Genomic DNA, 12435 nt, shown 5'->3' with positions numbered 1-12435 from the left:
AAATGAGGCAACTTTCTTTAATTAAAAACACATTTTTACAAGAAATCTTTACAGTAGGAAAATATACATACATGACTACAAAGACTACAGATTGACAAAGGAAACATACACAAGCACATACATGAGGGCAAAAGGATTAAACGTTAATTTGCTTTGGTCTATTCACAGTGGTTACACCTTCAAGATATTTTGTGTGTGTAAAAACAAATATATAGAATATGTCATTAATACTATAGTAGGAGGAATATTTAGACATATATTTTTCAAGGGGAGTGATTGACATGTCAGGAAGAAATGCACAGGAGATTGTCCAGGGGTAAGAGAGCTCTTTTCATACACTAATAACATGTCTGTGCTACAGAGATGAACCTGATAATCATGGTTTCTAATAATCTGATAATCTTAGCAGACTGAGAAAAATATGGCATCATTATCTTCTGTTTCTCAGATAGTCAATGCTGAATTTAGATAAAAATGCTAATAATAAAAATAAACAGTGAACCAGTCGTATATAAGTATATAAGAAATAAACTTTCTGTTTTACTGTAAGATCATTGAGAGTCTTGTAAAAAAAGAAAAAAGCAAGCACTGAGTGAAAAATATGTATATGTAACTATAAGCTGATAAAGATATTATGGAAAATACATAACGGATTATCTTTGGTTGCAATGGATAAAAATGTGATTTTGCAGTGAGAGCTCCTCATTTCATTTTTGCCATTACGTCTCATCTGCCTTCCCTGATTTCAAAAGGCTAACATCTCAAGCATGGCCTTGTTGTCAGGAAATGTTCTTGACACTTTTCTACAACATGCTCAAAGAGAATATGAAAGCACTAACTACTGTATGAAATACTGTCAGAGCTCCCCATGAACATGCTATGGCAAATGACCCCTCTCTGGACAAAAAGGTGTGAAATATGCAATTCATATTTATTAAACCCACAAAGTTACCTGTGTTACCACAAAATACCTTGAGGTGCTATATATAAAAATATACATCATATATATGTTGAATTGTTCCTCTCTTTCTTTAAAGATTTATATAGTGTATATATAGTTTATATAGTGTATATATCCCTTTAACAAAATGACCACAAACATTTGATTAGTATTTCTTAGATTGTATGCAAATCTAATAATCATAATATCTATGTATTCATCAACTATGTCATTACAGAGCAGAACTGGTTGGGAAAAACCTACCAGGTGACCTGTGTGATGCCATAATGTGACTCTCTGGCCACACAAATGCTACGGTGTCATGCACACATGCTATTGACTCTGTACAGTGTGCATGGCAATACTCGCAAAGAAAAGAAAATATATATCTGCCTCTATATTTGCTAGTCATATCTGCTAATATACTGTATCATCTAATTATAAAAATAACACTTCTACATCAGTGATTAGTATCAAATGTAGTGTAAGCAGCTGGGCTGTGAGATGAGAAGTGCCGGTTCTTGCTGCATAGTGCCGTAAATAGCTGATTAGATATGACACAATGTTATTGAGGATTTAACACCAGCACAACTAGAACACCAAGAATGCAACAAAACTGCAGATTCTGTGACTTAACATGAGATGCTCAGTAGAGTGCCTCCAAGTCTCTTCCCATCAGTGTTAATGCTGGTACAATGGGCGAGGCAAGTAGTGTGCTCTGTACTACATATGATATACTATATATGATATGAGAAACTCCATGAAACCCTTAGTATACATGCTGGATTTCTTCCTATTGGTTCTTTAATCTCAGCCATTTCAGTATATTTTGTTGCAGGGACAGTCTTTTCTGATTGTGTGTAAGGTATTGGATTAAACTAATTGACACTGCCAATTAAGTACCTGAAGTAATCAAATTAATCATCGATATTTGTTGAGGAAAAAAAATCCAAATATGATTACATTCGTATTTTTTTATTTATTTTGATATCATTAAACATAAGCCCATCATTGGTCTGTAGTTCACATCAAACCATTTATAAATTGGATTTGTCAGTCTGCCCAAGATTGCGCACAAAGGACACATTCTAGCATTCGCTCTATGCTACAAATGTCTTTGGCCATTATGTTGCATTTTGCTGTTTATATCAACATCGTACACTTCAAAGTAGTTGAACTTTAAAAATAACTTGAGAGCCCTGCACATCTGCACCATTGCGTAGATGCTTTTGAATGGAAAAACAGTTTTAATCTTCTGTTAAAAAAATTCACTTTCAGGTCAACGATCTGATCTCGATGTGTGAAATGCGATTCTTGCATGACTTTTTTTCAAAATTAAGCTAAATTACAGCCCTAGTTGCACTATAGGGGTTTGTCAGGAACAAAGCACCACCTTTGAGGACATCCTTCCCTTCACCAGTGGCATCAATTAACTGCTGTTCACAGTCATTGTACATTCATCTGAAGTCTCTCACAGGTTTCCGAGGCAGGAAATGATCATAAAGATGCCTAAATACAAACGTTCCATGTTTTATTGGCCTCTGCAGACATTACAACAATAACTTGCCTTGAGCATAAGTCTTTCTGAAATATTGTGGAGAAGCATGCCAAATGACACTGCAGTGAAGGCCAGTGCTCCTCACACAGTGGAAATTCATTTTGCGATGGCAGAGTGATAAGTGGGTTAGATTTCAGTAGCAGTGATCTCCTCGAAATGGATCTCATTGCTACGCATGTCAAACTCCTCCATGTCCCTGTTCTCCAGCTCAAGACTAAGTTCCCTCATCACACGTTCTAGGTCTCGGTTTCTGCGGTACATCTGGATGTAGTTCTGCTGCAGCTGCTTCTGGTAACGGATCACCTTGTCTTTCTCCTCCTGCCACACCCTGCGTTCATCCTCAAAGGCCTCCAGCTGGTCCTCACTCCGCCTTCTCTCATACATCAGCTCAGCCCTCAGGCGGTCCACCTGCTGACGTAGACCGTGAAGCACATCCACGCTCTGACGCTGCACCTTCGCTTCATCGCTCTCGTATGCTAGAAACTGCTCTTCACTGCCATTGTCCCGAAAAGCAGGGCTAATTCCGTGTGCAATTCCTCCACGGCTTTGGGGAAGAGGCAAGCTCATGCACTGAACCTTAGAAGGAAGAGTTTGGGACGGATGCACTGCCAAGGCCTCTTTAAGACGGAGGGACTCTTTCTCCAAACGGCCCACCTTCTCCCGCAGGAGCTCTGCTTCGCTTTTACGACGTTGCAGCTCATTCTCGCAAACTTCAAGTTCGAGTGTACGAGTGCGGGCTGTGGCATGGGCTTCCTGTGAGTGAGCCTGGCTAGCCTGAAGCTCCGAACGAGCCTCTCTCAACTGGGCCTTCAAAGCAATAATCTCGCTGGCCTTCTGGCCAAGATCAGCCTGTACGTCCTTCAGCTGCTGCTTCAGCAGAGAGATCTCACCTGACTTCTGACAGACCTGCAATACAGAAGCATTCAAGTTCACTGAATGTAATTATTGGTCATTGCTAGATCTAAATGGCTATGTGGACTCACCTCCCACTTTGTCTCTTCTAGACGAGGACCTAGCTGAGTCTGCTCCTTCTCAAATGAGGCACATCTCTTCTCCAATGCCTCCCGTTCCTGCAGCAGTTGGGAGAAGTCCTCTTGCAGTTTCTTCTTCTCCTGCTGCAGCTGAAACACCTGCAACTGCATGACCTGTTGTGCCCGCTGGGCCTTCAGTTGCACCTGCTTCATTTTTGATGCACAGCTCTGACGAAGGTCCTCCAACTCTTGCTCGCAACGTTTCTGTTTCTCCTCATACACCTGCATGGAAAATACACATTTTTTTATTTATGTTGTATCCACTATATAACAATTCCCTGCAAAATGGAAAAATAGCTGGTAGAAAACTATGAATGTCACCTGACAGATGGCTGCCTCGTTCTCATCCAGGTTGTCCCTGAGTTGCTGCAGCTCCAGGTCTCTTTCCCTCAGCTTCTCCTCAAGGTCCCGCATGACGCCTTCATACCCTTCTCCTGGAGCTGGGGATCGGCCACACGATCCGTTGTCTGAGAGGGGCTGGCCACGGCCACTTAAAGATCCCGTGCTCTTACTGGATGATGACCGACCACTGTCGGAGTTAGAGTGTCCGTGACCACCGCCGGAGCGTGTGGTTTCCATGTGCCCGGTGGGTACCTCACTCTGTGCCAGGCTGTACCCTGTGCTGCTGTAGGTGGGTAAGCTGGAAAGTGAGTTGCGGCCTGAGTCAGACATAGTGCAGGACTGGCTACTCCGTGCATTGCGCCCCCCACTGTAAGAGTTACGCTTCTCCGTACAGCCCAACCCTGCTCCAGTGCCAGGGAGTAAGAGGTTGAGGCTTGCTTGGCTTTCAGACAGACTGCCCCCTGATCGTGGAGACAGGTATTGCACAGAGTTGCGATTCTTGGGCACGACAGGCTTAAAGGCAGTGGGGCGGATCAGTATCTTCTCCATACTCTGTGAACAAACGTAAATGGTATTTTAACTAAACACACATGTATTTCAACTAAAACACTAACTACTCTGCAGTTCAAAACTTTGGGGTTGGTAAGATTTTTTTTATTTTTTTTAAGGATATGCTTATTAAGACTGCATTTGTTTGTCAAAAATACAGTAAAACAGCAATACTGTGAGATATATATGTTATATCCTGTGTTAGCAGCACAAAAGGTTGTGGGTCCTGTTCCCAGGAAACACACATACCGCTAAAGAAAAATGTATATCCTGAATAATGTAATAATAATAATTAATTAATAATTATAATAATAAATAATGTAAGTCGCTTTGGATAAAAGCGTCTGATAAATGTAAATATTATATAAAGTGAGTATTTTGTATTTTAATATATTTTTTAATAAAAGCTGCATTTTAGTATTCATCACTAAATTGTAAGTCACATGATCCTTCAGAAATCATTCTAAGAGGATGATCTGATGCTCAAGGAACATTTCTAATTATCAATGTCATTATCAATATCTTTGCAGAAACCATGATTTTAATTTTAAAAACTCGTGTTGAATAAAAAGTTAAAATAACTTTTTTTGTAACATCATAAATATCTTTACTGTCCTTATTGTGTCTTTGCTGAATGATAATGTTTTCAATAAAAAGTCTTGCTGACCCCAAACTTTTGAATGGTAATGTGAAGCCAACAACAGCAACCACTATTTTGGTTAAAGATGTAATTGAGATGTAATAAAGAGGTGTAATTGATTAAATGTGTACAGTAAGTGATGGCATATTGGCATTTTGCAATGATTAAAGGCTCTCTTCGATCAATAAAAATAAATAGCAAATTTTTACAGTAAAACAAATGAATGAAACCATGACAATATAACCATGGGCAAATTTGAATTAGTTACTAAAATAAATGGTCTCATTAAAAACAACAAATTTGTAGCTTGTACTACTTTTAAACCACTTGTGCTTATTCTTGTTAGAGCTATAATGATTTTTATTTTATGTGTACCTCCCAAACAACCCCAGACTCACCTTTTCCAGCCTGCCTGACACTGGGACGAGTTTGGGAGGAGGGCCACCAATGTTACCATTCATGCCTCTGTTATCAGGAGGCTCTTCGGTATCACTGGACGGGCTGCATGTGGTCACATGATTATCATTCCAGTCACCCACTGGCTCGTCATTCAAATAGCCATAGTTGCCATTGCCAGCAGAGATGAGGGCAGAGGACCTGGTCTTAGCAGGTAGAGGAGGCTGGCTGGTGAGAAGCTGCTCCTGTGAGCTGGTGCTGCGCAGCGTGCCCTCTTGCTGTCTGAAGCAGCTCGTAGCTGGGGTGGGTTTGCGATACTTGGCTCCAAAGTCGCTGGCAGCTCGGCAATGACGCTCCTGATAGGTACGTCCAGAGATGAGGCTGCTGACAGAACCCATGGTGCCAGCCGCAGCTACAGTGGGGGAGTGAGACACTGAGCAGCACTGCTGGACGTCAGCGCTGGGTTTGGGATGATCAGTGGGCACAGGCAGTGCCTGAACTAGAGCCATGGTGAACACACACCCAGGACACACACTCTGTGGAGAGAAAAAGAGGAAGACAAGGAATATTAAGATTACAGTCCATATGGGCTGATTGTCATGTAACTTTTAAAATGGATCATATAATTTGAGGTCATATGATTGCACAGTTTCTGATTTCAAACACAAAAGAAACATGAATCTTTAGACATGGCCACTTGACCAAAGTGGTGCAATTTCTCCCTGTAACTTTACACAATATTTCCACATGATGAGACTGTGGTCTTATCACAGGTTATTGAGGTTAAGAGTCTTGAGTTATTACAGTAATCTGTGGTTGAAGACCACATGAGATCAAAATTCAACTTCCGTAGCCTTTAGTCAATGCCGGTTTTCTTTGAGACCATCTATATGGTACATTGTAAAAAAAAAAAATTCATCAATGTCATCTAATATATTATTAGTATATAATTACTAATTATTTAGCTATTTTATATATATTCTATATAGCTAAATGAAAGGCTATTGGTTATTTAAATAAAAGGATTATATGTCTCACCCCAGTTTTCTGTTTACATAGAAATATGCTAATTACAGGTCCTAGGGCTGTTCATGTATTATTATTATGTAATTATGATGCAAATATAATCAATTTAAAAAAAATGCTTACAAGGGCAAAATGGTAACGGTGCCCTTTGCAGGGATTGAACAGCATCCTTTAAGTTTGGAACTAGTGGGCACTAAATAAAATACTTGTCCATCTCCCCAAAGACACTTTTCCTTAATAACGTTCTACTATTACATGCCATAACTGTACAGCCCTTAGTTAGCACAACATAGAATGAATAAGCAATGTAACAGCTCAATTAAAAACAGATAAGCAAGCATTAGAAGTGAGTTATGTGTTTGTGAATCAGTGTTAGAGTTTAATTCTCGGATGGGTATTGAGGGGTATATATTTAGCCTGCTGCAGCGTACTAAGAGCAGTCTGACCCTGTGGAGTAATCTGCAAAAAGCCTGCCAGTCCAATCAATTACACACACCCTCTATGCACTTCAGAACACACTCCCAATGCACTTCAAAGAGCCACATGCAAGAGGAACACACAGTCTTGAGTCACCAGGAGAGATCAGACCACCCCACTGCACTCCCATCCCAGTGAACTCTCTCCCACTGGGACAGACAGGCAAAGAGAAAGCCAGTACCAGTCTGACTCAAACTTCTCATAAGACATTCCTTGTTCTGTTCACTCATCCACACGCAGCCCCCCACATGCCATTTTAGCTGAGGTTTGAATTCTGATGAAGTCAAAGTAGCAGATTTAAGCATGGGAGGAAAATGTTTCTGCTGTCTCATCCTTCCCTTCCTGGCCATCATACCATTGTACCATGTACCATTACCATCCGTTGGGAAGATTTCATATTTAGGTGTATATTACCTATTGACTTATGGCCTTAATAAACCAATATGGACCTATTTAACCCTTATTATTAATATTTTTCTAACTACTAGAAATGTACATCCCTAACTTAAGTCAGTGGCTACTCTCTCCTGCCAGCAACTTAATAAGATATACCTTGTTGTTCCTTCCCACCGGAGCACAAAGTCAGATCAGATAAAACATTAAATACATTTCAATCTAGACTCAAAACTAATTTGTTTAGCTGTGAATGAGCACTGTGCAACGTCCGAACTGATTGCACTGTATTTTATATATAATAATTTCCTTTTCCCCTGGAGAACTTTGAATGCTCTAGAGCAGTGGTTCTCAATTCCAGTCCTCGCAACCCCCTGATCTGCACATTTTGTATGTTTCTCATTGTTAACACACCTGATTCAGATAATCAGCTCGTTAGAAGTAAGTTCCGTACATGAACTATGTTCTGATCATAGACTGATTTCGATTGACATGGTCTCTGCAGTGTTCATTGCTCCCTACTCCTTGAGCAGGGGAAATCTGTTCAAGTTACCTAATGTTGGAACATTCATTCACAGATTTGCGCTGCGCAACATCTACACACATGGACAAGTGTGACATCATATACATCAGTAAATAAATACTATTAAAGTCACGTCTCGCACACTTCAGTGCACTTTGAATGGAACTTATATGTTCACTTCAAACTGGAATCATGGTGTAATATCCTGTGTTGTCCATTTCGCAGGGCACTTACGTTCGGATAGAACAAACGTCTGAAGCGATAAGAGAAACATACAAAATGTGCAGAGCAAGGGAGCATGAGCACTGGGATTGAAAACTGCTGCTCTAGAGGATAGACACTTGTCTAAAAGGTTGGAGGGTAGATTCTGCTCTGTTCCTCTAAATAAATCCAGGTGCATTCTGACATGGCAACAGGAATTCCTCTGTCAAAGCTGAGAATGTGGATATTAATATTAATAGCAGAGTACTTGGATAAAACAGTGCCGTGAATGAGATTACACAGAAAGTTTGAGAAAGAGGAGAAAGAGGGATGGCGTGACTCCCTTAGAGTAACAGTTTCCAGGGCGGCTCTCTGTGAGTGCTTACGCACATGGTTCTACTAACGGCTATCAGGTATTTCTGCTTCAGCGCTTCTTATAAAGTATGTTCCTGCAGCCAGTCCAGATCTCTAACTGTAATGTGGCTCTGCTGCAGGGCACAAGAATCAGTCCTTAATGCAAACAAACACCAACTATGACAAAAAAACAACAAGCAACTATTTGTACACAAGTTTTTATACTGGTCAAGTGTTTGTGGACATTCAGGCTCAACTTACTCTGAGAGGCATTGTGCACAATTATAATTACCTGCTCACATCTGAATTTCTTGTGTCTGTGGTTTTTATCAATTATGTTGTTTCATATCTAAATTACATTAAAATGGGGTAATTTCAACCTGACTCTTCAAACTGAAGTCAAATTGCTCATATCCATTTTAAGAATTTAAAAATGTCAAATTCAGAGTGATTTTAGCTGTTCACTCAACAATAAATCTGTCACTTGAGGGGAAAACGATTTGGGCTGGAAACTTCCAGTGTGTCCAAGAGCAGAAAAATACAAGGTCACATCGTGCTGGAATCATCATTGATCACTTCACTCATTTTAAACTCTCTTCAACTTAATTCCACCCCCTCCTCAAAGCCAGACCTTCCCCTTTCTTTAAACCCAACCTACACCATTTCAGCCCAGATTCCATCTGTTACCCTAAAGCTACCCCAAAATGAGTTGCGTGGTCTCCAAACCACTCACGGAGCCTCAGTATATCCTGCACCTCATACAAACACACTAACCCAAACAGAACCCTGGACATTCTCCCAAAGCTATAAGATATAATGAGAAGATCCCCTCGGGTCAGCCCCTTTCAACCCTGTGAACTTCAAACCAGCTGGTCAGTGACCTGTCCCCTGCTGAATGACCCCCAGATATTTCTCTTCAGTTCCTCCTCATTGCAGTCGGAGATCTCAAAGGCTAATTATATTGTGCTCCTCCATCTCTGCTAAGGTTAGTGAAATTACTCTTCCATATAAACTCCCTCCAACCCCTAACCAGCCATGTGTGAAAACTATTCACTTTGGTTTTGTTTTGTTATATAATGTCTAATCTTTTGAAACTTAAAGGGGTCATCGGAAGCAAAATTCACTTGTTGTCTGAACATAAATGTGTGTTGGCAGTGTTTGTACACATCAACCAAATAATGATAAAAATCCATTCTGTATTTGTTTTTAATTCCCTATCAATAATAGTACCTTTCTTAAATCAATTATCAGCTTCTTGGCTGTGTTACGTCACACAGACCCAAGCCCCTCCCATGATTGTTGATTGACAGTGGTGTTTTACCTTAGACCCGCCCTGAGTGAGCTGTCATCAGTCCACTATTCTTTCGGCACTGGACCAGATATAGATAAGAATGGCTCCTAAGTAATTGAGGTGTTTTGTTGTTGGATGTAATAATGTAGATAGGAGTCGTCATTTACTTCTGACATTGGTGCCGGCGTGCCGCTGAAGAAACAGTAGATTACCTTTGTTTTTAGAGGGAATGCAACCCTCTAATCTACCTCAATGTGTCTATGTTTGCGCAAATCATTCATGATACAGCCTCACCTACAGAAGAAGTGAGTGTCGGGTTTTTCTAATAATGTGCTAGTTAGCAAGTTCTGTGGCTAAAGTAAACAGTCTTTCAGAGCACAGCTCGTCACTCCATAGAAGAGAGGGGCGGGATGAGCAGAGCTCATTAGCATTTAAAGACACATGCACTAAAACAGGTGCAGAGCTGATTTTGACTTTTAATTAAGACCCTAGAGAATCATATCAGCTTATAGAAAATGGTCACCAATTACCCCTTCAAACATCACTTTGTGAAATAATTTCTTTAAAAAGTATGTTAATACTGCTCGTCTTTTAAAAAATGCCAATTTGATTTTGATCTAATTCAATGAAAGATATAATTCAAATATCACCCTTCTAATAAATAAATAAATAAATAAATACAACTCTCTCTCTCTCTCTCTCTCTCTCTCTCTCTCTATGTATATATATATATATATTTTTTGTTATTATTATTTTTTTCTGGACAATATTTATTTTAAACATTTTTTCTTCACACAATTAGAATAGTTAGAAACATAAAACTGGCTGTTAACAAAATTAAATAACTGTGATTGATATTGGTATTTCTCACTAGCCTTTAGAGAGCTGCACAACACTGTCAAATCTGTAAATACCTATTTTATATTATGTATTTAATTATATTATTTATACATCATATTGCATTATGCATTTTTTATTATGTTTTTCATGTATTATTTAAATAAATGTATTATTTACCAGAAACAGGCAGTGCTATTTTAGTATTATTGATATACAGTAATATTACAGCGTTTATGAATGGACTTTTTATATTTTCAGTTTTTATTTTAGTTTTAGTAATTTTATGAAGTGCCTCTTAAAAAAAGCATTTCTATGAATTAAAAAAAAAAAAAATCAGTTTTAATTTGAGTCATTGTAGTACTTTAAATTAAACTTATTTCAGCCAAGATTTCAGATTTTTGTTTGTTTTTAAATGATAAAATAATGAAAATTAAATTAAAATCAAATTATTAATATACTGACATTAAAATAAAATAATATAATATAATATAATATAATATAATATAATATAATATAATATAATATAATATAATATAATATAATATAATATAATATAATATAATATAATATAATATAATATATACAAAAGCAACCTTCTCACTCCTGCTCAGTCTTTGATCTCTCCTGTCTCGACAGTGAGAGAATAGTGCATCTCTCTTCTGCAGGTGTTTCTAATCAAATTCCACAGTGAGGTGGCTGGTGGCTGAAATCTCATTATGATAAGTCTTAATAGTGCCTCTGCCACCGGAAAGGATTAGCGGCGAGGTGCGAATCCCCTGGGAATCACGGAGCTTCTCTGCGGAGTCTGAAGCAGAATAGGATGGAATGCCAGCATTGAGCCTGGAACCCAGCAGAGCTCCAAATCTCTGGGCAGAAATCCCTAAACCCCTTAATCACATTTGGTTCAAGTGTAGTTGCAGGGGTAGGATATTTGATGTGTGTGAAGATCCCGATCAAAGCCTCTTCCCATGGAGACGTTAGACATGACATTGTGGTATCCAACACCAAAGCCTTTGTTCTGATAACGGCAGGCTTTTCCCTTAACTGTGCAAGTATCCTCCTCACTTCACCAGAAGAGGCCAAGTGAGTTTTCTAATTTAAGATTTTTTTTATGTCATGCAAATCTGTCAAGCCCATTTTCAAAGTACCCCAGACAAAACGTAATAAACATTACATTACATAACCCTCACAGGCACATGAACATTCAGAGAAAGGCAGGAAACTAAAGAAAAGTAGAAGCAGCACAAAGGAAATGCTGACCTCGTCTACCTCATCTGACTGTTGCAAATGCAACAACACATGCTCATTAACTCTGTGTGTGTGCTCCCCAAAAATAGAGAGGACACAAGTACATGCTTGGATAAATACAGCCCATGAAAAGATAGACAATTAATCCACAAGAATGCGTCCTTGTATCCTAAATAGGGAAAAGTGAAAGCTGCATAGTCTCTGTGCACTCAAGTGATAACCATAAAATGATCAGTGAAACTTATATTGTGTTTACTGATTATGAGGCCTCCGGCGGAACAGGAACATCTGAGAACTGAAGCAGTCAACTGTGTTTATTTACATCATTAAGGGATCTCTGTGCCCTGATGACCTTCTAGTCTTTCTCATTAGTCACTCTATCCTTTCCTTTAGTTTCTTTTAATTATTCTTCTACCTTCCTGCTCTCCTTTGAGTCGCTCATTTTCATTCCGCAAAGGAATGTCCAGGGTTCATTACAACTTGTACAGCATTTGTTACATAATGTTGCCTGTAAACCTGGTACATTTTGCACAATGGATATTAAAAAGGAAGGTATGTCATTTTCTTGTTTGAATGGAACTGTAGGTAGTTTGTTTGTCTTGAATTAGGTGAATGTAAACCTTTTG

General features: G+C 39.0%; 1 protein-coding gene across 4 annotated transcripts in view; it reads right to left on the bottom strand.

Moving 5' to 3' along the window:
* Positions 1-3: 3 nt before the first annotated feature.
* The window catches only part of LOC127970434 (leucine zipper putative tumor suppressor 2 homolog), a 64392-nt gene continuing 51960 nt past the window's right edge, over positions 4-12435 (bottom strand). For all 4 annotated transcript variants that reach the window (XM_052573026.1, XM_052573028.1, XM_052573025.1 and 1 more), the window contains 4 exons: positions 5459-5992; positions 3851-4423; positions 3482-3751; positions 4-3404 (listed from right to left, as the gene is read on the bottom strand). In XM_052573026.1, the coding sequence (XP_052428986.1) occupies positions 2625-3404; positions 3482-3751; positions 3851-4423; positions 5459-5965 (2130 nt within the window). In that variant the 5' untranslated portion in view covers positions 5966-5992 and the 3' untranslated portion in view covers positions 4-2624. The remainder of the gene's footprint in view (positions 3405-3481; positions 3752-3850; positions 4424-5458; positions 5993-12435) is intronic.

Source organism: Carassius gibelio, chromosome B13, assembly GCF_023724105.1.
Source record: "Carassius gibelio isolate Cgi1373 ecotype wild population from Czech Republic chromosome B13, carGib1.2-hapl.c, whole genome shotgun sequence".
NCBI lineage: Eukaryota > Metazoa > Chordata > Actinopteri > Cypriniformes > Cyprinidae > Carassius > Carassius gibelio.
Note: the sequence above shows the minus strand (reverse complement) of the source record. Positions and strands in the feature narration are given on the sequence as shown.